This window comes from Salvelinus fontinalis, chromosome 21 (genome assembly GCF_029448725.1).
Source record: "Salvelinus fontinalis isolate EN_2023a chromosome 21, ASM2944872v1, whole genome shotgun sequence".
Lineage (NCBI taxonomy): Eukaryota > Metazoa > Chordata > Actinopteri > Salmoniformes > Salmonidae > Salvelinus > Salvelinus fontinalis.
Genome location: NC_074685.1, coordinates 14,591,033 through 14,618,099, shown reverse-complemented (window position 1 = coordinate 14,618,099; position 27,067 = coordinate 14,591,033). Strand labels below are relative to the sequence as shown.

General features: G+C 41.4%; 1 protein-coding gene across 1 annotated transcript; it reads left to right on the top strand.

Moving 5' to 3' along the window:
• Nucleotides 1–1,121: 1,121 nt before the first annotated feature.
• On the top strand, nucleotides 1,122–25,582 carry LOC129818247 (secretory carrier-associated membrane protein 1-like). The gene is made up of 9 exons (XM_055874003.1): nucleotides 1,122–1,319; nucleotides 7,414–7,491; nucleotides 7,989–8,105; nucleotides 10,596–10,707; nucleotides 10,840–10,968; nucleotides 21,874–22,033; nucleotides 22,141–22,242; nucleotides 22,409–22,526; nucleotides 22,775–25,582. Exons 1-9 carry the CDS (start codon nucleotides 1,263–1,265, stop codon nucleotides 22,922–22,924), a joined length of 1,023 nt encoding a protein of 340 aa, XP_055729978.1. The 5' UTR covers nucleotides 1,122–1,262; the 3' UTR covers nucleotides 22,925–25,582.
• The last annotated feature ends 1,485 nt before the right edge of the window (nucleotides 25,583–27,067 follow it).

The window sequence follows — 27,067 nt, the reverse complement described above, 5'->3', positions numbered from 1 at the left end:
ATTTGTCACTCAGTCACTTGAATTGGGACATGAGTGCCTGCCTTACCCCAGTCCTAGTGGGCCGCTGTCCTGTTGTTTGGCTCCTCCCTGTCATGGATCAATAAATCACTTATTGCACAGAGTGCACAGCACACACCTAGTTTCTCAAAGTGATTAAAAGCCAGTTGAATAGGCAGGCCCTGAAACAGAGCCTCGTTTTCAGATTTTTCACTTTTTATATGGAAGTTTGCTGCCAAATGAGTTCTATTTTACTCACAGATATAATTCAAACAGTTTTAGAAACTTGTGAGTGTTTTCTATCCAATAGTAAAAATAATATGCATATTGTATGATCTAGAACAGAGTACGAGGCCGTTTAATTTGGGCACGATTTTTTCCCCTATTGACAAGAAGTTTTTAACCTACCTTCCACAAAATTGAGGCTGCATGACTTTCCAAGGCCAGCGATGCAAGCGCATCCAGCCGTCTCTACTGATCCGTTGTTGGATACAAGTACACAAGCAGGTAAGAGCTGGTAAACTGAGCTGCTTGATTGGATGGGCTGAACATCGGCCTTCAAAAATACCAATCCTTTCCCCTCCTCCTGGTGAAGCCGTTTGTGTGTGTTCCCAAATGTGAGCCATGTTTTGTTTTTGTTTATTTGTAAGTACTCCTGAGTAGAATGGAACCACCTTTTTCTGCGACACAATGGTGTAGTATGTCCAATATGAAAAACGTACTGAACATTGTGCAATACCAACAATGGGCTAATTAACAATGGGGATTTAAAAGTGTTTTCTAAAGTTGATTATTATAATTATAATATTATTATTACTATTGTTATTATTAGTGTTAATAGTAGCATTATAACAAATGTTTTTTTATTTGTATTACTGTTACAGTTATAACTATCTGGTAATCATTACTTTTAATGATGTTAACATTGTCAATGCTATGATGTTATTTGTGCTATAAAGGCGATTCACTTTATTCCCTGTTTTATATTGTTAAACAACATACGTCTGCTAACATTTCCTCATAAAATGTTAAGATTTTCGACCATTTGTAATATTTTTCACAATCTTCATTGTGGAACTTTTATTTTGAAGGACAATCGCCGAGGACACGGCCTTATTCTGGCTAGGTCTTTCTTATTCTTGCTGGTGGAACGGAGGTCAACGCAATCCGCGACAAGACTTGCTGCAGCCGTTGTTTTGAAGTACAGGTGTTTATTTTTTACTACCACTTCGGTTTTTAATAATTGAAGACATCATCGAAGTACGATGTCAGATTTCGACCACAACCCGTTCGCGGACCCTGAATTCAATAATCCTTTTCAGGTAGGTGTAATACTCACCGGTCTGTCATTTGGCTATGCTAATTGGTTAGTCTGATTATTATAACTAGCAAGCTATGTCATCTCTGTTGAGTCCATTTTAGCTTACTAAACTAACGTTAGCTTGCTTTATAGCTGTGTCAGGTCGTTTCTCCTGGCATGACTGACAACATAGCAGCAGTAACGTCAGCTAGCTAGCTTGCAATACTTTCTAGCAAACGTTTAACATTAGCCTAGGTTGAAAATATATTGTCATCTTCAACCTAGACGTTAACAATACAGTAACTAGCAATTCGTTATTTGGAACAAATATACAGTTGTACTATATCAGGCAATTATTTACAGACGATATTAGCCAGTATAGTAAACTAGCTAACTAGATGATTTGGCGTATTCTTGTCATGTGTGATGTTATCAGTGTCAGTATGCTAGCTGCTACATCTAGCTAACGTTAACTTGCTTATGATTTGCCAACCATCTGTTGTGGTGCGTCTTCACCTGAACTGTTTATCTCTGATAGACCGGCAGCGTATATGGTCTAACACACACACATACACACACACTTATGTGGCTTTATCTCATGTTGATTCATTAAGCACTTGTGAGTTATTAATTTAGGACAACTCATTGAAATTGATGTTGGTAGGCAGTTAGTGCCTGGCGTTACATATGACAGCAGTGTTACAGACATGGTGGACATGACAGCAGTGTTACAAACTTCATCGGGCAAAAGTGTTGCTTGTATTGGACTGTGTGTAACATTGACCATTTTTTATGTTATGGGAAACAACATACCTTTTATATGTCCAAAGTCCAAAACACGCCCTTTCACAACTGACACAATGTAGGTTAATCTTCAATGGCCACACGCTGATGCTTACTAATGTAAAGTCTGCAGAGAAGAAGAAGTCTGAGCACAACCCACATGCTATGAAAACGTGTGTGATGTATTTGGAAGAAATAATCCAGGGGATTTGAAGAAGGGGTGAATGGGAGAACTGTGGGGGCACCTTTTGTTGTCAGTGATTCTGGGAATGATAATCCCAGTCTTTAAGGGTGTCCATCGGCTCAGATCGCTTTGGACACAACATAGGTAGTTTGTGAATTGGTTGGACTCCCCGAGATGGTCATCGTTCTGGTGTTTGGTGACAGAAAATAACAATACCACAATATAACTGACATCACCAAAAAAAACATTTCCTGGCAACAAAAGCATATGTATAATTTCTAAGAACTGTATTTACCAGACATGAAGTGAAATGTCTTTCACTATCAAATAAACATCTGAATCCAACTTTGTCCAAACTGCACCATATTCCTGCTGTGTAAACAGTGGTAGATTTTGTGGTAGGAAGTCTCGCATGATGTGTATGGTCTAATGGTAGCCCGCTGTCTTAACTGTTGTCTTGGAATTCAATCACCTCATTGTGATTGACAGGCAGATTACTCTATTCAAGCCAATAGTTTAAGTAGTTTAATCAAAACATATGATGGATGCCTACAGTCATTTGATGTGCTGCTGTGATGTCCTGAGTGGCGCAGCAGTCTAAGGCACTACAGTCCCTGGTTCAAATCCAGGCTGAATCACATCAGGTCGTGATTGGGAGTCCCATAGGGCGTCCCCCTGCGCCGTCCGGGTTTGGCCGGGGTAGGCCATCATTGTAAATAAGAATTTGTTCTTAACTGACTTGCCTTGGAAAATGTAAAGGTAAAAAATATAATAATTTTGATAATATTGTGAGTAAGGACGACAAATCAGTGGGGCCGACCAATCAGCTGCTTAGAGGAATCCGGGAAGCTTTGTATTGTTTGCCTAGGCTGCTTCCTATCTAAGTAAAACTCAACTCGATGATGTAGCCAACTTCATATCAACAGAGTTGAGTGGCGACTAGTGTGGGCGGACTGGAGCTCGCAACATCACATGGACATTTACCTGTGTAATTGTGGGCTATTTGGTTGCTGAAATCTGTAGTTTTGATAACTTAATTTTATGTGATCGTGCAGTCCGCCCACACCTGCAGTCCGCCCACACTAGGCGCCGCTCAACTCCGTTGATGAGAAATAGGCCTGCATCGCAGAGTTGAGTTTTACTTGGTTAGGTTCCCAGGCTAGTTGTTCCTTGTTTTAGACACAAACCTCATTCTTCCTTTATCGCGTTCTCTCTCGCTCTTTCTCTCTCTGTTTCAATTAAATTATAGTTTAATCACTGCCACGGTTACTTGCTAGCTCTCAACTCTGAGACACATACACTCTTGTCCTTTAATCATTGCTTTGTCACCCTGGGAGCAGCAGAGTTGCCCTCATTAAATTCTGTCCCCTCCTTGCTGTTTGAATAATGTGGCTTGGTCTGTAGGTTGATGCTTAGGCATATGTGTAAGGATTATTGATAATTGATCGTAAGCATGGTTTTATTGTTAGAGAAGGAATGAATGGTGTACTTCCCACAGCTACCTGTGCTGTATAGAAATGTGTGTAACTCAACACGAGTTGTGGAGTGGTGTGCTGACCACAGTGCCACAAACAGTAATTTATTTATTGGGCTATACACGATTAGTCCCTCTCTGCATTTCTCTGCTCTCACGTATTGCTGCAGATTGTGGACCCCAGGAAGAGTAGCTGCCGGCTATTGCAACAGCTAATGGGATCCTAAAAAAGATATATAGTACCAATCAAGTTTGGAAACACCTACTCATTCCAGGGTTTTTCTTTATTTTTTAAATACATTGTAGATTAATAGTGGAGATTTCAACTAAAATTACACATGGAATCATGTAGTAACCAAAAAAGTGTTAAACAAATCAAAATATTTGAGCTTCAAAGTAGCCACCCTTTGCCTTGACAGCTTTGTGCATTCTTGGCATTCTCTCAACCAGCTTCATGAGGTAGTCACCTGGAATGCATTACAACTAACAGGTGTCCCTTGTTCATTTGTGGAATTTCTTTCCTTAATGCGTTTGAGCCAATCAATTGTGTTGTAACAAGGTAAAGGTGGCATACAGAAGACAGCCCTATTTGGTAAAAGTCCATACTATGACAAGAACAGCTCAAATAAGCAAAGAGAAACAACAGTCCATCATTACTTTACGACAGGAAGGTCTGACAATCCGGAAAATTAAGAACTTTGAAAGTTTCTTACATTTACATTTACATTTAAGTCATTTAGCAGACGCTCTTATCCAGAGCGACTTACAAATTCGTGCATTCACCTTATGATATCCAGTGGAACAACCACTTTACAATAGTGCATCTAACTCTTTTAAGGGGGGGGGGGGGGTTAGAAGGGTTACTTTATCCTATCCTAGGTATTCCTTAAAGAGGTGGGGTTTCAGGTGTCTCCGGAAGGTGGTGATTGACTCCGCTGACCTGGCGTCGTGAGGGAGTTTGTTCCACCATTGGGGTGCCAGAGCAGCGAACAGTTTTGACTGGGCAGAGCGGGAACTGTACTTCCTCAGAGGTAGGGAGGCGAGCAGGCCAGAGGTGGATGAACGCAGTGCCCTTGTTTGGGTGTAGGGCCTGATCAGAGGCTGATCTTCAAGTGCAGTTGCAAAACCCATCAAGTGCAATGATAAAATTGTCTCTCATGAGGCCTGACACTGGAAAGGAAGACCCAGGGTTACCTCTGCTGCAGAGAATAAGTTCATTAGAATTACCAGCCTCAGAAATTGCATCCCAAATAAATGTTTCACAGAGTTCAAGTAACAGACACATCTCAACATCAACTGTTCAGAGGAAACTGTGTGAATCAGGCCTCCATGGTCGAATTGTTGCAAAGAAACCACTAAAGGGCCCCCAATAAGAATAATAAAATATTTGCTTGGGCCAAGAAACATGAGCAATGGACATTAGATTGGTGGGTAAGGTAACCTTTATTTAACTTGGCAAATCAGTTAAGAACAAATTCTTATTTTCAATGACAACCTGGTCGACGCTGGGCCAATTGTGTGCCGCCCTATGGGACTCCCAATCATGGTCTGTTGTGATACAGCCTGGAATCGAACCGGGGTCTGTAGTGACACCTCTAGCCCTGAGATGCAGTGCCTTAGATTGCTGCGCCACTTGGGAACCCTGGCTGTGCCAGGTGTAGATTATAAGAGTACATGACCATTTAAGGCCAGATTGTTCTTCAAGATGTTCATCGATGACCAGCAGGGTCAAATAATAATCAGTGGTTCTAGAGGGTGCAACAGGTCAGTACCTCAGGAGTAAATGTCAGTTTACTTTTCATAGTCGCTTTTCATTGATTCCCCATTTCAGCCTGTTTTAGCCTTGAAGCCAGTAGCCTAGTGATTAATTCCCTGCAACTCCGGGCTCTCTTCAATAGTTCATGAAATCATATGGTGCTGTCATGGCGACAGCTGGTGCTTAGGGTATTTTTGGCTGCTTTCCCCTGACTTGCATCCTGTTCTTTCATGGTAGTTTCTCTTATCAAATCATTTGCCTTCCTAAAACCCATCTACCAAATAGCTGATGAAGAAGTCGTTGTTGCAGTGTCTCCGTGAGATTGATGTAGAGAGGCTACAAGTTATCCCTATCTAACACACACACACCCACGTGTTTGTGTGTTTACATTGTGTGAGTCAGCATCATTGTTTCTGTGGCAGTAGTGACTGCCTGTACGGCTGCTTTCTCTCTGTGAGATGCTCTCAGAAGGAGAGGAATACTTCACCTTCTAGTGGAGCTATGTTAATGGCCCCTCATTTCTAATATTAACTGAGATGTTTTTTGTGTTTCACATAACCTAGATCGGTCCAACCTGTTGAATCTGTTGTACTGTAGGCTAACAAAAGCAGTAGCTGATCTTGTATTTTTGAAGTTCCATGGGGTGTGCTTATACTTAAGTGCTGTGTGTTTGTGGCTGTGCGTCAGGACTGTATTACAGGTTCATCACGATATACTCTGAAATATTGATGACTGGCCTGTCCTTGGGACAAGGAGCAGCCTGCTTCTGTTAAACACAGACATGAGACTCAGTCAGCACAGAGGAGGAGGGTTGGACTGGGACAGACTTACTGATACTGGACAGTACCGGCTGTAACTGGCTATACTGCACTAGTCTGTAGCCAATGAATCCAGTATAAACTGCTATATTGGACTGCACTGAACCTGAGTCTCATCTGAATTTATGCTGCATGAGTGAAACTTCTTGTCATTGTGAGCTGGCTACCTGAAATGCACCCTACACACGCGTGCATCCATGCACACACAGTGATGATATAGCCTACACCAAAGCACACCTTATTCTCTGTTTCAGAGCTGATCGCAGCACACACCTGTAGACACAGTGGACACACAGTAGTTAAACAATGCATCAGTCCTGGGAGGTGCACCTATAGGCCTACTTTTAGCACTTGGCAAATAGCCTACCTGTAGCCTCCTGGATTTACAAGGAGACTGGAGAACAAAGTAGGCCAATGAAACTGAGGTTTTAACTGACTGATACCAACATTGAATCTGCATGGCCTAAAATAAAGGTTGATGAAATATAATGATTAGCCTAGACTGTATCTGTCTACACAGCACAGCATGCCAGCAGCAGTACCCAGTCTTTTTTTCTTAGCAGAGGAAGGCATTCTCTTCTCTAACTAGTGGGCTCTGCCATATTTATAGCTCTCTGTGGTGGGGAAAATGATTGGAATCATCCTGTCTTTGCCAGTTTTGGATTATAGCCCTGTTGACAGTGAAGGGTAGCCTGCTGTTTGGGTCGGTCTGTCTGTCTGTCTGCAGCCTTGTAATTGTGGAGGAATTCTCTTCTTCAGATGAAAAGTACGTTCTGTTTGTTATTTTGAAAACCTGAGGCCAGGTTAGGTAGATGAGGCTGGTGGTGCTCTTAATTTGTAAGCAGACATCATAGATTGGGTTGAAGTAAGCTTAGGCTAGGCTAACATCCACTACAGGTGATCCGTTCACGTCACACTGGAGTGGCTTCAGAGTTCATTCATCACACCATGGCAATGCAGCAGATATAGGCTAGGCAATTTGAGAGCCTGTTATTAAGGCCTGATTTACTACATGGGAGTGCAGCCTGTTGACGGCCTCACTGCTCCTGGTGATATACTGTATGAACACTGACTTTGTTCTATCTTTTCCTTTCCTCTCAGGATCCGTCAGTGACACAAGTAACACAAAATGCTCCTCCAGGGTTGGAAGAGTACAACCCCTTCACAGATGCCAAGCCGGTGAGAACTGCACAGTACACTGCACACTGTTAGAAGTGTTGAGGAGAGGTGAGCTGTTGGATGTGAGATAGCGACACCATTGATGAGATAAATAGAAGAGCTGATATGGTACTGATGGTGACTACAGATGATTAGTGTTCGTTATGGTATTATATTCAGCGTTAACTTCCAGGAGGAGTGGTTGAAGATTCTGATTCCTGAATGTCTGCTTCTCAGCTAACACCCTATTCCCTCATTAGTGATATATTATATGACATTTAGCAGACCCTTTTATCCAAAGCAATTTAGTCATATGTGCATACATTTTAAGTGGTCCCGGGAATTGAACCCACTATCCTGGGGTTGCAAGCACCATGTTCTACCAACAGAGGACCACTAGTACACTACCTTGTTTTGAGCTGAGCTACATGGCGTTCTTGTCAGAAGTAGTGTACTACATGGAGAATAGGGTGTGGGTTGACACTAAACCAGTGTGTGATGATTCTTTTTTCTCCCAGGTCCCTTCTGGCACGGCACCCAAAGTACCTGCCCCCACCACCACCAACAACACACAGCCAGCCATCATGAAGCCTACGGAAGAACCGCCTGCATACTCGCAGCCTCAACAGACACAGGTACCCCCCACACACACACCTCACAACCTCTTCTACCCTTTTACACCATGCAATTCCACCCCTCTGAAGAAAAGAGAGGAGAGCTCTACGGCTGCACCTTTTCGCGATGGAATGTATTTCCATATAAACACCATGCATGCCCCCCCTGGGGTGGGTGTGACAGCTCCTGGCTACGAGGCAGCAGGCTCTCCTCAGCATGTGGAGTGTTCTAATAAAAGCTGTTTGTGACAGTGTGGAGATGGCCTAGCTCCACACCTTGCCTCCTGAGGGAAAAGTGTAACTTAGTGTTTGCAAAAAGAGTGTGATAGAGACACAAGACGACAGATAACACAGGAAAAAGAAAACGCCTTAATCTAAAGTTTTAGGGACTTTTTATACCTCTACTGACACAGTTTTGTCCCTGGTCATACACACAGAGAGAGTTTCAGAATGCTGCACCAGGAAGTTGGCAATAAGGCATGTGTATAGTATCCTTTCTCTTCACTGTTTAAATACAAATCCTTCCTACTTTAAAGATGCATTGTTCCGCATTCTTTTTCAGTAGTTTGGCTAGTGACTAGCGATGGCTAATGATGTCAAATGCAGATATTGCTTCACCTGCAGTTGTAGCATGCTACAGATGGGGCACACATGTTAGCGAGGCAATTAGCATTTTGTAAAGTAAGAAGCAGAGTGTTAATTATTCTGACTTACATGGAGAGAGAGCAGTTGGAGAAATGTCGACTGGGACTGTGTTGACACCGTAGTCTCTGCCAAACACACACAGAGATACAGTTGAAGTCGAAAGTTTACATACACCTTAGCCAAATACATTTAAACTCAGTTTTTCACAATTAGTGACATTTAATCCTAGTCTTAGGTCAGTTAGGATCACCACTTTTATTTTAAGAATGTGAAATGTCAGAATAATAGTAGAGAGACGATTTATTTCAGCTTTTATTTCTTTCATCACATTTACAGTGGGTCAGAAGTTTACATGTACTCAGTAGCATTGCCTTTTTAAATTGTTTAACTTGGGTAAAATGTTTCGTGTAGCCTTCCACAAGCTTCCCACAATAAGTTGGGTGAATTTTGGCCCATTCCTCCTGACAGAGCTGGTGTAACTGAGTCAGGTTTGTGGGCCTCCTTGCTCGCACGCGCTTCAGTTCTGCCCACAAATTTTCTATAGGATTGAGGTCAGGGCTTTGTGTTGGCCACTCCAATACCTTGACTTTGTTGTCCTTAAGTCATTTTGCCACGACTTTGGAAGTATGCTTGGGGTCATTGTCCATTTGGAAGACCCATTTGCAACCAAGCTTTAACTTCCTGACTGATGTCTTGAGATGTTGCTTCAATATATCCGCATAATTTTCCTCCCTCATGATGCCATCTATGTTGTGAAGTGCACCAGTCCCTCCTGCAGCAAAGCACCCCCACAACATGATGCTGCCACCACCATCCCAACCTTGAAGCACAGGGTTCTTCAGCTTGCAAGCCTCCCCCTTTTTCCTCCAAACATAACGATGGTCATTATGGCCAAACAGTTCTATTTTTGTTTCATCAGATCAGATGACATTTCTCCAAAAAGTACAATCTTTGTCCCCATGTGCAGTTGCAAACCGTAGTCTGGCTTTTTATGGCGGTTTTGGAGCAGTGGCTTCTTCCTTGCGGAGTGGCCTTTCAGGTTATGTCGATATAGGACTCGTTTAACTGTGGATATAGATACTTTTGTACCTGTTTCCTCCAGCATCTTCACAAGGTCCTTTGCTGTTGTTCTGGGATTGATTTTCACTTTTCACACCAAAGTACGTTCATCTCCAGGAGACAAGCGGTATGACGGCTGCGTGGTTCCATAGTGTTTATACTTGCGTACTGTTGTTTGTACAGATGAATGTGGTACTTTCAGGCGTTTGGAAATTGCTCCCAAGGCTGAACCAGACTTGTGGAGGTCTACAATTTTTTTTTTCTGAGGTCTTGGCTGATTTCTTTTGTTTTTCCCATGATGTCAAGCAAAGAGCCACTGATACACAGGTACACCTCCAATTGACTCAAATTATGTCAATTAGCCTATCGGAAGCTTCTATAACCATCACATAATTTTCTGGAATTTTCCAAGCTCTTTAAAGGCGCAGTCAACTTAGTGTATGTACACTTCTGACCCACTGGAATTTGATGCAGTGAAATAATCTGTCTTTAAACTACTTTTTTTTTTTTAATTACTTGTCATGCACAAAGTAAATTACTTGTCATGCCAAAACTATAGTTCGTTAACAAGAAATGTGTGGAGTGGTTGAAAAACGAGTTTCAATGACTCCAACCTAAGTGTATGTAAACTTCCGACTTCAACTGTACATTACAAAAACAAGGTCAGCTGCCTCAATTCAAGTTGACTTGAAGTTAACTGTCAGAGATCAAATCAGACTTGTCAGTCATATGGAGCCTCAGTCTGCATAACGTCCGCAACATCTCTGTGTACTGTAGACTGTCAGTGCCCCCTGTTTGACTGTGTAGGAGCAAGTGCGGGCTTCAGCAGAGCTGCTGAGGAGACAGGAGGAGCTGGAGAGGAAGGCAGCAGAGCTAGACCGCCGGGAGAGAGAGATGCAGTCCCTCAACGCATCAGGAGGTTGGCACCAACCTTCATACAACATTCAATGTTTCCACATAAAAACATTGTTAAGCTTTGTAAGACCCAAAAGTTCAAACAAGATCTTAGCAAAATCATTCAACCATGTTTCTTCTCTCTCTCCTGTCTCAGGTAGGAAAAACAACTGGCCTCCTCTCCCAGAGAAGTTCCCTGTGGGTCCCTGTTTCTACCATGACATCACAGTGGACATCCCTGTAGATTTCCAGAAGACTGTCAAGATCATGTACTACATCTGGATGTGTGAGTGACTGTATCTATGTTCCCTATACCTCATAACCAATTAAACCTAGCTCCAGTCTCTACCCAAGATCATGTACTACATCTGGATAAGTGACCTCATATGTTAACTGCTCTGCTCCCTTGTCAAGTCAGACTCTACTATGGCAAATGTACACTTTTTAGAATTGTACTTTCAATATGCCTGAACTTTTGCCTGAGTTCTGTTGAAAGCTTAAAAAAATTACTATTCTCCAAATCTCCCAGCTGTCTTGTCTGACAGCATATCTGTTAAAGCTGAAAAGGCCATTGAGAAGTGGTACAAAGGAACACATAAATGCAGCGTGTATTCAATATGAGCCAATAGTACAGGGTGGAATTCCACTACCACATGATGCAGCTAGTCATGTGACCGGGTCAGGTGACTGGGGGAGGCTTTGGGAGTTCCAACCTGTCTAGGGCACTCCTCCTACCTCTCTCCTACGGTATCTACCTTTCTGTATCTCTCTCACCTTCTCCTCTCTTTCCCCACACCTTATGTATTTTTCCCCGTCTCACCAGAGAGCATTCTTCAGTATGGTTCAGAATCCTGCCACTGTAGTTATGACTGTACCATGCCAATGTGACTGTAGACTACAACACACCAGACTCTATACAATGCCCAGAGTCATGCCATTATTATAGCCCCAAGGTAGAGTTCTGCTCATTGTGAATTATTTAATTGACTATGTGTGTGTGTGTGTGTGTGAACACTGTTTAGTTTATTAGGATCCCCATTAGTTACTGCACATGCAGAAGCTACTCTTCCTGGGGTCCACACAAAACGTACAAATACATGACAAAGTACAGATCAGTAATAGACAAGAACAACGTAAGATATTACATTGTGTATATAGGAAAGACAACAAAAATACTATTTACACAGTATATATATTCTTATATACACTACAGTTAAATGAGAGCTTTAGGAGGCGCTGTGATATGTTTTTAAAGCTGAACTTGCTTCTTTTTTTTTTAAACTATTGAATTTTTTCACCTTTTATTTAAACAGGTAGGCTAGTTGAGAACAAGTTCTCATTTGCAACTGTGAACTGGCCAAGATAAAGCAAAGCAGTTCGACACATACAACAACACAGAGTTACACATGGAATAAACAAACATACAATAGAAAAATCTATATACAGCATGTGCAAATGAGGTATGATAAGAGAGGTAAGGCAATAAATAGGCCATGGTGGCAAAGTAATTACAATATAGCAATTAAACACTGGAATGGTAGGATGTGCAGAAGATGAATGTGCAAGTTGAGATACTGTGGTGCAAAGGAGCAAAATAAATAAATACAGTATGGGGATGAGGTAGATTGGATGGGCTATTTACAGATGAGTTATGTACAGGTGCAGTGATCTGTAAGCTGCTCTGACAGCTGGTGCTTAAAGCTAGTGAGGGAGGTAAGAGTCTCCAACTTCAGAGATTTTTGCAGTTAGTTTTGCCTGAGTAACATCTGGCTCTATACATAACTGAGCAGTGCATCTGTTTTGGGTTTGAATACCATGAAGAAACCCATATTGGCGTGTTGGGAATGTACTGTGCATTTGTTTTGAAGTGTATACAAATAGATTATAAAAGTGGTTAGGCATTTTCAAATGACTTAAAAAGACTAGAAGAGAAGCAGTAATGTTGTCCTCAACCATGAGACTTTCATGCATGTTGTTGATGTTAGTTCTATGTTCAGGGTAAGGCGTGCTGCTTTGTTTTGAGACACAGCTGCAGCTTTGCTAGGTCTGTCTTTGCTACACCTGATATTTCCAGACAGTAATCAAGATGGGACAAGATCAAAGCTTGAACAACGAGTACAGTTGATCTTTGTGTCAAACGCAGACATACCTCTCATCATCTTCACGACAACTTTGTCAATATGACGTGACCATGATAACTGACCATCCAATGTTACTCCTAGAATTGCACCTTGTGCTGGGGAGAATAAAAGGCCACTCTAAAATGTGCAGTTTTGTCACACGACACAATGCTACAGATGTTTTAAGGGAGCGTGCAATTGGTATGCCGACTACAGGAATGTCCACCAGAGCTATTGCCAGATAATTGAATGGTAATTTCTACCATAAGCCTCATACAACGTCATTTTAAAGAATTTGGCAGTTCTTCCAACTGGACTAAAAAATTCAGACCACGCCCACCCATTCATGTGAAATCCATAGATTAGGGCCTAATGAATTTATTTCAAATGACTGATTTCCTTATATGAACTATAATTGCATTCAGTATATTTAAGACCAGTTAACCTGTCTGGCTCTGGCGTTCCGCTAGCGGAACTCCTCCCACATTCCACTGAAAAGGCAGAGCGTGAAATTCAAAAGTTATTTTTTTAGAAATATTTAACTTTCACACATTAACAAGTCCAATACAGCAAATGAAAGATACACATCTTGTGAATCCAGTCAACATGTCCGATAAAAAAAATAATGTTTTACAGCGAAAACACCACATATATTTATGTTAGCTCACCACCAAATACAAAAAAAAGGACAGACATTTTTCACAGCACAGGTAGCATGCACAAAGCCAACCTAACTAACCAAGAACCAACCAAACTAACCAAGAAACAACTTCGTCAGATGACAGTCTTATAACATGTTATACATTAAATCTATGTTTTGTTCGAAAAATGTGCATATTTGTGGTATAAATCAGTTTTACATTGCAGCTACCATCACAGCTACCGTCAGAAATAGCACCAAAGCAGCCAGAGTAATTACAGACACCAACGTCAAATACCTGTACAGCAAATTAAAGATGAACATCTTGTGAATCCAGACAATATTTCCGATTTTTTTTTAAAGTGTTTTACAGCGAAAACACAATATAGCATTATATTAGCTTACTACAATAGCCTACCACACTACCGCATTCATTCATCAAGGCACGTTAGCGATAGCAATAGGCACGTTAGCGATAGCGAATAAACCAGCAAGATATATAATTTTTGACTAACCTTGATAAGCTTCATCAGATGACCGTCCTATAACATCAGGTTATACATACACTTCTGTTCGAAAATTTGCATATTTGGAGCTGAAATCAGTGATTATACATTGTGCTAACGTAGCATCTTTTTCCCACAACGTCCGGATATTTTTCTGACACTTTTTCTGACACACATATTCTGACCAAATAACTATTCATAAACATAACTAAAAAATACATGTTGTATAGGAAATGATAGATACACTAGTTCTTAATGCAATCGCTGTGTTAGAATTCTAAAAATAACTTCATTACGATATGCAGTTTACGTTATGGCAAGAGCGTGCCCAAAACCTGCCCGCAAACTACTAGTTCACATGTACGACAGATATATGAAATAACATCATAAAATGGGTCCTACTTTTGCTGATCTTCCATCAGAATGTTGTACAAGGGGTCCTTTGTCCAGAACAATCGTTGTTTGGTTTTAGAACGGCCTTTTTCCCTCTCGATTTAGCAAGCACACTTGCCAAGTGGCGCGAATCTCTCCATCGTCAACAAACTCAGAGAACGGAACACGGCAAAACTCCCGAAAAAAATCTATAATCTGATTAAACTATATTGAAAAAACATACTTTACGATGATATTGTCACATGTATCAAATAAAATCAAAGCCGGAGATATTAGTCGTCCATAACGACAGCTTATCAGAAGGCAAATCCAGGTCCCTTCACGCTCTCTCCAGAAAACAGGAAACTGGTGACACGTCATGCCGAGAGCTATTATTCGACACAGATCAAGTTACACACTCCATTTCTTCTCTCACTGCCTGTCGACATCTAGTGGAAGACGTATGAAGTGCATCTAAACTAATAAATATCAAGGACTTTAATAGGCAGGCCCTAGAACAGTGCATCGATTTCAGATTTTCCACTTCCTGTCAGGAAGTTTGCTGCAAAAAGAGTTTTGTTTTACTCACAGATATAATTCAAACGGTTTTAGAAACTAGAGTTTTTTTCTATCCAATAGTAATAATAATATGCATATTGTACGAGCAAGAATTGAGTACGAGGCCGTTTAAATTGGGCACGATTTCACCCCAAAGTGAAAACAGCGCCCTCTGTCCTCAACAGGTTAATTACCCATTCTGACACTGACTGTAACTCCTTGTTAAGAGTTTCAGTGAGCTTACTGGCTGTAGGTGCTGATGTGTGTAGTCATCAGCATACATAAACTGTGTTCGAATACCCATACTAACAAACCGTATACTACATTCTTAATGAGTGTATATACTAATTAGTAAATTTGATTATACTGTAAAAGGAACAGTATCGTTTCAGTTGTGCATTCTTGCTCTTTGCCGGTCTACCGGAAGTTGATGCTACTGCTGTGCAACTACTTGCTAGCTAGTTGGCATAACAAATGACTAGTTAGACATTTTACACCTTCGGGTGTGTTTTTAAATTCAATCTGGAGTGCGCTTGTAAATTCAGAGTGTTGTCAGATTGTCCGTTTGTGAAATCAGAGTATTTCGCTCTCGGAGTGTGCTCTAGCCGAGGAGTAGGGTTGATTTGAACATTCTGACCTTACAACGGAAGTTAAGCGCCCAAGTTAACGTTGGCTAGCTTGCTAGCTACTTCCAGACAAATGAGTGACCACTCTGACCATTTTATTCACCCTAGCAGAGCTGGTTAGGCAGTTTTCATGTTATCCAGTGCGTTGGTGACCAACTGTTGCTGGCAACAATTTAATTATGCTTTTTTGCCGACGTTAACTGACACCAACCATATTCAACCAGTGTTGAGTGCTAGTAAATTCATTATTCTGCTCTCTGGAACACTCAGACGAGAGTACTCTGAAATCGGAGTAGCTAGCCAGAGCGAATTTACGAAAGCACCCGAATGTCCATTGAGAACGCACAACGACTATACCATTTAGCTAAGCTAAAAATGACTGGAATAATCAAGTCAAACTTTGGGCAGTTAGTCTATAGTTAAGATACTGGCAAATAGGGTTGCACATTTTGGGGAATATTCAGAGGTGGGAATTAAAGAAAATATATGCAAATTAATATAACATTTAAATGTAGATGTTTTTTTGCATTGTATATGTTTACCATATCATATGGAGACAGAAACAAACATTTTACCTCCCAATAGAAAAAAAAAAAAATTGTTACAAATTAAACTTTAATTAAAGGAGTTGACTCTTCATATGTGATGATTTCACTGAACAACAAAAGAAAGGGAATATTGAATGATCCCCAATGATCCATCGCATCTCCCCCAAAACAATTCAACATACATCTGTAAAATGATAGTCTAGAAACAAAAGCATTGGTTGTCTTCCTCTCAGGCTTCCATGTCTTCTCCCTGGACCTCCTCAATGTCCACCTCTTGAACATCAGACTCTGAGGCCTCATCTTCACTGTCACTTTCAAACCTTGTTGAGGATGGCTTGTTGTCAGCCTCTAAAAGCCAAAAATTTGCCCGGATGGCCACCAACTTTTCAACCTTTGTATTGGTCAGTCCGTTGCGTGCTTTGGTGCGTGTGTTCCCAAACAAGGACCAGTTGCGCTCTGAGGTGGCTGATTTTGGAGGATGATGGTGGCAACTTGGGAAAGAGCCTCAGCTCCACAAAGTCCATTCCACCAGGTGGCTGATGAGATATGTTGGCACGACTGCCATATTGCATCTCCATCCCAAAGCCCTTGCTTGGAAGTGTACCTCATCCAGGCCAAGGTGGCGAGACACGGTAGTGATGACACCGTAGGCCTTGTTGATCTCTGCAAAAACTAAAGGAGAGCCGCACATTCTAGGAGCTCAGATGCAACTCATTTATGACTCATTTATATTGTCAAAAGACACACACAGGTGTCTGTAATCATGGCCGGCTGTGGTCTGATATCATTTGTTAATTCTCATAAATTAAAATGGCATACAAATAACATAAATGGATAGCGTACGATCATATATACTATTTGGCTACATAAGCCTACAAACCATTTACAATACACAATCACAAGAATGGCTTCAGATCAAAGTCTACGTTGAGACCAAAGGGAGCATGGGTCTTTTAAATTAAAGATCCAGGCAGCCTCTCGTTTTAACAATAAATTGTTGCGGTCACCCCCTCTCCTAGGGAATTTTGATGCCAATATAGCATCGAGACGAAATCGAGTGGTTTGCTTCCAAAAAGTGGGCCGCAACTGGGTAAGTCGAGTTTTTGCATCTAATGGTGCTACGATGCTCTGAGATACGTACTTTTAATTCACACTTTGTTTTACCCACATAATTTTTACCACAATGACAAGTTATAAGATAAATAACTGCCTTTAGTGGAGCATGTGATAACACCTTTGATTGGGATCTGTTTCCCTGTTTGGGGGTGTTTTGAAGGATCTACATTAAGTGCCATTGCATTGAGCACAGCCATTACACTTGTAGTTTCCATCCAATAGGGGCACAAATACACGTTGTGCAGGGATATCTTTGGGTAGTAAATCAGTTTACCAATTGATCTGAGGTTTCTGCCCTGCGAGAATACGACCAAGGGATAGTATCGGTAATGTGTTTTCGGACCATCATCGGATCTTAGAATATGCCAATGTTTGAACGATTCCCTTAATTTGTTCTGAGCACTTTGAGTAGCGGGTAGTTAGAATGCGAGACTGACCTTGAAAAAGGTTATGTTTTGAATTTTCTCAATGGCAGTATTAATCTGACCATTTTTGTACCCCCTCTCTTTGAATTTTCTTTGCGTCTCAGCCATATTTCTGTCAATCAGTTTTTTTAAAGAATTATTTTGATTTGACAGAATTAGCTGTAGGGATCCCGGCACCAGACCGGATGCTCTTTCCAGCATACTTGGGGTCCTACATGTATGCTGCGGCGTGTATGGGCTTCAGACAGAAGGATTCACGCTTTTTGATGTATTTCAGAACTGCAGTTTCCTCTGCTTGGAGCAACAGTGAAGTGGGCTGGGCAGTTTGGATTTCTTCACTTACATCTGCAAGCAGAGTCTGAACATCAGACAGGAGGGCATTGTCTCCCTCAATCCGTGCAATGGCTACTGCTATAGGTTTCAGGCTGTTTACCACTCTCCCAAAATACATCATCCAGGAGGATCCTCTTGATGGGGCTGTCCATATCGGCAGTCTGTGATATGGCCATTTCTTGGAGAGACTCCTTCCCCTCCAGGAGACTATCAAACATGATGACCACACCACCCCAACGGGTTTTGCTGGGCAGCTTCAATGTGGTGCTCTTATTCTTCTCACTTTGCTTGGTGAGGTAGATTTTCTGCTGTAACTTGATGACGCTTCACATACCTAACCATTTCCTTGGCTCTCTTCTAGAGTGTATCCATTGTTTTCAGTGCCGTGATGTCCTTGAGGAGCAGATTCAATGCATGAGCAGCATGGCCAATGGGTGTGATGTGAGGGTAGGACTTCATGTTTGCAGCATTGTCTGTCACCAGTGCAAATACCTTCTGTGGTCCAAGGTTATTGATGACTACCTTCAGCTCATCTACAATGTAGAGACTGGTGAGTCTGTTGTGCCTGTGCTCTTGAAGAATACTGGTTGAGGGGTGGAGATGACGTTGTTTATTATTCCTTGCCCACAAACATTCGACCACCCACCAGAGATGATTGCCAAAGTCTGCTTTTTCTATTTGCTTGATATTCACTTGAACTCTGTTGAACTCTGCATCCAGCAAATTAGTAGATAAAGCATGTCTGGTTGGAGGGTGTATGCTGGGCGAAGAGTGTTCAAAAATCTCTTCCAATACACATTGCCTGTTAGCATCAGAGGTGAACCAGTTTCATACACAGCTCGAGCAAGACATTCATCAGCCTTTTTCTGACTACGTTCCTCCATTGAGTAAAAAAAATGTATTCTGATTCCAGGAGGACCATGAGCTGTTGCTATCGATAAGGTGTTTGATTCATCATTTTCACCTCAAATAGAAGTAGAGGGACTTTTGTCAGAGTTTGCTTGTTGTGAGCACAGGGAACTTTATGCGCTTGGCCAGATAATTCTTTGTTGCATTCTTCACATATGATTTGGCACAGCATTTGCAAATGTACACAGCTTTTCCTTCTACATTAGCTGCAGTGAAATGTCTCCACACATCAGATAATGCCCATGGCATTTTCCTGTAAATATTAGGAAAGAATGAGTAAAAAACAAACAAATGCAATTCCATGTACAGATAAATAGTTAAGCAGTTAGATTAAACAACTCCTTTGTAAGATAAATGTTTTAAAATGAAACATGTATGGAAACAGGTGAATTAACACTCCTCAGTTAGCAGGCTCAAGCAAGCTAAACCCCACATGGTTGCAAAAACTAACTAGCAGAAATAGTTGACAAGTTAGAAATGATTTAAACACACTTTGCTGTAGGCTGCTATTTACTAGTTAACAAGAAATGATGCATGTCATATAAAATATATTCACCCCACCCAGTATTGTAATCAAAACTTACCAGAAAGCATGTAGTCTTTGGCTCAGACAGTGTAGTAGTGTGTGCTCAGTAGCACATCATTAGTGTGAAAGATCTTGAATCAGCTGCACATGTGATGGAAGAATGCACTGTGCATGCAAAGGGTTGTAATTTCGTTGATAGTTTAACCAAAATATGCCACAAGACCTAGAATTGCTTTGTGTATCCCATAAAAAAGGTTCACTGTTATAAGCTAACTTTTTTTGATGAATTTAACTTTTCTGGACTACCCAGCCTGGATCCGGGATCATTCTCATCAGAAACGCTGACTAGCATAGCATAGCCTAGCGCCACAGGGATATAATATAATTTCATGAAATCACAAGTCCAATACAGCAAATGAAAGATAAACATCTTGTGAATCCAGCCAACATGCACGATTTTTAAAATGTTTTACAGTGAAAACACAACATATATTTATGTTAGCTCACCACCATATCCCAAAAAACACAGGCATTTTTTCACCGCAAAGATAGCTTTCACAAAACCCACAAATATAGATAAAATTAATCACTAACCTTTGAACAACTTCATCAGATGACAGTCTTATGACATCATGTTATACAATACATTTATGTTTTGTTCAAAAATGTGCATATTTATAGCCAGAAATCGTGGTTTTACATTGGCGCCATGTTCAGAAATGGCTCCAAAATAGCGAAAGTAATTACAGATAGCAACGTGAAATACAGAAATACTCATCATAAACTTTGAAAGATACATGTTTAACATATAATTAAAGATACACTGGTTCTTAATGCAACCGCTGTGTTAGATTTAAAAAAATTACTTCAGTAAAAAGCACAGAATGCAATAATCTGAGACGGTGCTCAGCCATTCTCCGCCATGTTGGAGTCGAGTCAACAGAAATACGAAATAACATCATAAATATTCCCTTACCTTTGATGAACTTTCATCAGAATGCAGTGCCGGGAATCCTAGTTCAACAATAAATCGTTGTTTTGTAATGTCCATTACTTCTGTCGAATTAACAACTTTGGCTAGTATGTGTAGTTCACGTGTCCATCGAACTTTACGCTAATGAACGAAAACTTCAAAAAGTGATATTACAAATCGAATAAACTGGTCAAACTCAGTTGAGAATCAATCTTCAGGATGTTTTTCTCATATATATCCAATAACATCCCAAACGGAGCATTTCTTCATATCTATCTAACGCAGTGCAGACAAGGACATCACATGCCCTCACATGCCCTCTGCCAGTTCTTGGCCACGCGCAATCTGCCTGACCTGTCACTCCAAAGGCTCTCATCCGGTCCCACATGAAGCTATATGCTTCATTCCACGTTCTACTGCCTGTTGACATCTAGTGGAAGGCATATGAAGTGCATACAGATCCATAAATATAAGGCAATTGAATAGGCGATGCCTTTCACAGCGACCCATTTCAGAATTTTCACTTCCTGTTTGCCTGCCATGAGTTCTGTTTTACTCACAGATATAATTCAAACAGTTTGAGAAACTTGAGTTTTTTCCTATCCAATGTAATAATATGCATATCATATGATCTAGGACAGAGTACGAGGCCGTTTAATTTGGGCACAAATTCATCCAAAAGTGAAAATGTCGCCCCCTATCCCTAAGAAGTTTTAAGCAAAATTCCAGGGCTTCACTTCCCATGGAAAATTCCCAGAAATTTCCCTGAAAATTTCCGACCCTTTGCAACCCTTTGATGTATAAGTGGCATACTAATTATATCCATACTATGACCAATAAGCTCACTATATACTCAATTCACGTCACAAATGGTACGGTTAGTGTGGGTAGTATGAGTATTCGAACACAGTGTTAGTCCTTTTAGCTTCTTGTAAGACAAGTGGCAAATCATTTGTAAAAATAGTAGAAGAGTAACAGCCCAAGGAAACTGCCCTAAGGGATACTGCACTGTACATATCTGATGTTAGAGAAGCTTCCATTGAAGAATACTCTGTTCTATTGTATAAGTAACTCTCCAACCATGTGGTGGCAGGTGATGTAAAGCCATAACAAGTGATGTTTTTCAATAACAAATTATGATCAATAACGTCAACGGCTGCTCTGAAATCCAACAAAACAGCTCCAACTTATCTTATTATCCATTTCTTGTGTGTGTGTAGACTGTGTGTGCTTGTTCACGCTCCACTTGGCACGGCACCACCAGGCTCCTCAGTGTGTTAAATTATTTAGTAGCCATCTTTCCTTATCCTCCTCCTGTTCCTCACATCCTGTTCTTCATTAGCATGACTTGGCAGGACAGTGATGTAGCTTGAGGTCCTCTATCAAAGTCTTTCAGATAGAGATGTAGTGTTTAGAGTTGATTTCTATACCTTTATTCTGCACAACAAAGATTTATATCAGCTCTATAAGTTACATTTCTATCTGCAACGTATTTAATGTGAACTAACCAATGATATTGTGTGTTTGGTTTTGTTCCAGTCCACACGGGGACACTGTTTGCCAACATGTTTGGCTGTTTGGCCTGGTTCTGTGTGGATGCGTCCAAAGGAGTGGACTTCGGCCTGTCCATGCTCTGGTTCATGATCTTCACCCCCTGCTCCTTCGTCTGCTGGTATAGACCCCTCTACGGAGCCTTCAGGTCGATACACACACAAACATACACACACAAGCACATTCACACACACACACACACAGACGTCTTTGTCAACGTTAAACAGGAAACTTTCTCCACCTCTCCCTTTCCAGGAGTGACAGCTCTTTCCGTTTCTTCGTCTTCTTCTTCGTCTACATCTGTCAGTTTGGTGTTCACGTGATGCAGTCCATCGGTATCTCCGGCTGGGGTGCCAGGTAAGGACAGGAAGCGGTCACAGATATTGACAGGAGGTGACACGGTCACAATGTGTTCTGAGAATAGTGGGTGCAACATACTGAACTTTGATTGCACATAGTAAGTTATAAAGGTTACATGTTACTCACCCTTTAATCTTGTCTATTGTTGTCCTTTTTCCTCCAGTGGGTGGATCTCAGCTCTGACTGGTCTGAATAAGAGCATCCCTGTTGGCATCATCATGATCCTCATCGCTGCTCTATTCACTGCCCTTGCTACCATGTCCCTCATCATGTTCAAAAAGGTACCCCACACACAATTTTTCATCATATTCATAAAGGTATGAATGAGACTCAGCCTTTCACCGTGTTAGAGACGATGAGACTTAATGGAACCAGAACACCCACGTAGTCTCTGAGATGATGAACACGGGGTATTTATAGACATGCTCAAGTAGATAATTACCTCTTCTCACTACTGTCTCCTTTCTCCCTCTCTTCCTCCCCCCTCCCTCTCATCTCCCCCCCCCCCCCCCCCCCTTAATTTCTTCAGGTACATGGTATGTACCGCACCACAGGGGCCAGCTTTGAGAAGGCCCAGGCAGAGTTCGCCACGGGCGTCATGGCCAACAAGACGGTCCAGACAGCCGCCGCTACTGCAGCCTCCAACGCTGCCAGCGGAGCATTCAAGCAACAGATCTGATTGGTCCACAGACACCCCTAGAGCTCGCCCTCTTTCTTCTCTCCGTCCAATCCAAGCTCCAGAGCGAGCTGGAGTTTCCCTACCCTCCTAACCTAGCTCTACTGACATGACTAGCATGACACCTAGAAGGATGAGACCAATGATGTCATAGTAGATGAAAGCAGGAAGTAGAAATGAGAGGCTCGTTTGAATCTTTTCATTCAGTTCAATTTGTCTCCCAGTGCAGATGTACTTCCTATAGAATTTGTGCTTTATGACATCCCCGTCTGATCCCTCTCCTTCTCATTCTGCTCACATGGTGACACCCGCTTCCACCAAGCCCCGCCTCTCACATGCCCTGAGGGCTGTAACTCCGCCCACCCCAGTGACTTTATTAATGCACTCCTGTGCTGTGTCTGTCTTACCCCATACCCCTTAGTCATGTCACTAAGTGTTTGCAAACTTTGAGTGTATGAGTGTGCAGCTGTGTGTATGGGTGTACAGCTGTCTGTATGCGTGTGTATATGAATATTAGTGTCTCTCCATATGTTGATGCTGAGGCCTATATGTTGTGTGAGTCCCAGCTATAGATTCTATTCTTTCTCTCACTCTCTCTAAAGCATTGTACCAAGTCAATTCACTGCACCAAGACTCTCTTAGCTGTAGCTATCCATTCACTTCCACGACTGTTTTATTAACTGGATTCAGCCAAGTACTGGTCAAATGTAACACTTAATAAAATCAACACTTGTTTACTTCTTTTGAACCCTGAGCCGGTCAGGCTGAGATGGTCCCTAGTCAGTGAGGTCTGTCCTCTGGTGGTGATACTCTCTAGTGTTGATGATGAATGCTGTGCATTGCACAAGTTGTTTAATAACTCGGAATGATCACATCTAAATGGTTTAATCTCAAGAAGCGAGTGTAAACTGATCAGAACTCTAAATCAGGAAGGAAGGGTACTGTTATGTCTGTACAGTTCATACACTATGACAGTCACGTGACATGTTATTGTTCAATTGACGTTATGATTAAACGGGAGCAGTTAGCTCTGACACCTGTGGTTGCATCTATCCTCAACTTAACAGGTACGTGTCTCAGAAATCAGGATTCTGTCTTGTACTGTCTTGGTTATCCTTTTCATAACTGTGTTTTTCTCACAGCCTTGTATTCTTGCCTTTGATAACGTTTGATCAAAATACCTTATAATATGAACCAGATGACATGAACCTAAATGTCATAGCCTCTATCCTCTAGCCTTGTCCCTTGCTTTAGTGGTAAAGTTGCACTTCATGTAGACACTCCTTCACACACAGACACATCCACCCAATAGCTGGATTCTAGGCCTTGATACCTGCACAGACACATATGTATGCTAGCTAACAAATGACTGCAGTGTGTGAGAGAGCTAGCTCATCTCCAGCTTTGGTTTTCTGGTGGAGACATACCTCAGTTACAGTTGGTACTATTCAGGATTATATCAAGATGTACTCTGCGTGCATGACAAAGCTTGCAGATCAGCTGGACACTACTCTGGTCTAGGCATCTGTGTGTATAGAAGTCCATGGTTACACTCCAGTGAGTGGGTGAACTGATGAAAAAGGAGGATTCTGTCTGTTTGAAGTTGATGCTGTGCATTAAAGTGAACACTCCAGTAGTCCCTCTTTCTCCAAACACTCCTTCAGAACAGGAGATATCATTGGTTATATCCCAGTTATATCATTGGTCTGTGCTGTGTAGATGCTGATAGCCTGAGTATTCATTATTTTATCTTCATGGTTGAGTGAAAGGAGAGATTCTTCTATTCCCAGAGAGGCTTGTTTATTGGTTTGTCTGTTCTGTGTCTTCCCCTCAGTTGGATTGTATTCATCATGTTAGATAGAAAGTACTGAATAAGTTCTGATTCCATTAAATTTATTAACATGTCTTGAGTGTTTATAACTGAACCTACCTGTGACTTTCAGCTTTTGAATGTGACATGAAGAGGGGATGTTTTGAGGGGTGTGTGCGTGTCCATGTGTGCTGTAATATCATTGACGTGTGTGTTGTGGGGTGTCAAAGTGAAGTCTTAAGGATAACTGGTTGTTCAGTTGAACACTGATGTGGGCAGAGACAGGCTGACATCCTCATGAGTTTCCTCCTTTTTATACTTCCCTTAATAGTCTAATAGTCATTCATCTCTCTGTGGTCTTGAGTATGAGTGAATGTGTGTGCTGAGCTACTTTAAGTTATTCTACATATTTTGAAAATCTGAATGAATGGCACCTGAATGTTCCTGTTAAATATGTGTTGGCTTGAAAACAATAAAAAAAAATGCATCAACTGGATAATGTGAGAAAGTCAGTAGGTGAAACTAAGCGATGTTTGTGTTTTGAGATGGACTGTGGCTTTAACTTGTGCTTTTTAATCAATGTATCAAGTATATAGTAAAATACTGAGAATAAATATGACATTTGTCTTGCTCAACTCTGACAATGGAATAAATTGAAGTTATTTAAAAAATTAAGCAAACTTTAAGGGATGTTTGTAGATTTTGTAAAGTTTGACAACTTGTCGGCCGGTATCCTGAATTTTATTGTACTGTACAGACAACTCTCCTCTCCTTTTTAGTCGCATGTTGAGTAGTTTAAGTTTTGTATATTTATTGTATTAACACAAAATAAAATTCAGAAGTCAACTCTACCTCCTTTTTTCGCGATGGTATTTTCTGGTGTTAAAAGCTGCACTACTAAATGATGCCCAGCAGAGGTCAGTAGAAACCAAAGGATCTAGAGTACTGAAAAGTGGTTGATCAGCTTGTCATGTAATGGATTGTGACACTACATTGATCCTTCTACTAAAATTCTAGACGTCCTTGTGATTGACTCATGGTTGGTAATCTTTAATAAACAGATACCGGGGACAGACTGGAAGATATAGAAAGGAACAATAAGACAGGGGGATAGAGGGGATCAGATTACCTCATGCCAAACTTCATGCAGGATTCCTCTTCCTCCTTACAGTGATCATATGCCTTACAGTGATCATATGCTCCATTTTTAACCAATGAGGGGATACGATTAAACTGTCCCGGGCACCTGGTATGCGGTTTATACCAGTTGAAAAGTGATTGCATTCGTTTTGGAAACGGGCTGCTTCCCGAACGTGAGTCGGGTGCCCGGTTCTGGCTAATGCCGAAGTCGGCTCAAAGCGAAAGTGAAGAACAAAAATATAAATGCAACAAACACTTTACTGAGTTAGTTCATATGAGGAAATCCGTCAATTGAAATACATTCATTAGGCCTTAATATATGGATTTCACATGGCTGAGAATACAGATATGCATCTGTTGGTCACAGACAACCTTTTTTAAAAGGTAAATCAAATTGTATTTGTCACATGCGCTGAATACAAGTAGACCTTACAGTGAAATGCTTACCAACAAGCCCTTAACCAACAATGCTTACATTTTTTGTTTTTGTTTTTAGTAAAAAATAGAAAATAAAAGTAACAAATAATTAAACAGCAGCAGTAAAATAACAAGAGAGGCTATATACAGGGGGTACCCGTCGAGAGTCAATGTGCGGGGGCACCGGTTAATTGAGGTAATTGAGGTAATATGTACATGTAGGTAGAATTAAAGCGACGCACCCCTGATTAAAGCACACACCCCTGAGGAGCCCCAGTTTAGAGGATCAGCATGGCGGATGTGTTGATCCCTACCCTTACCACCTGGGGGCTGCCTGTCAGGAAGTCCAGGATCCATTTGCAGAGGGAGGTGTTTAGTCCCAGGGTCCTTATCTTAGTGATGAGCTTTGAGGGCACTATGGTGTTGAAAGCTGAGCTGAGGTCAATGAATAGCATTCTCACGTAGGTGTTCCTTTTGTCCAGGTGGGAAAGGGCAGTGTTGAGTGCAATAGAGATTGCATCATCTGTGGATCTGTTGGGGCGGTATGCAGATTGGAGTAGGTCTAGGGCTTCTGGGATAATGGTGTTGTGAGCCATGACCAGTCTTTCAAAGCACTTCATGGCTACAGACGTGAGTGCTATTGGTCGGTAGTCATTTAGGCAGGTTACCTTTGTGTTCTTGGGCACAGGGACTATGGTGGTCTGCTTAAAACATGTTGGTATTACAGACTCAGTCAGGGAGAGGTTGAAAATGTCAGTGAAGACACTTGCCAGTTGGTC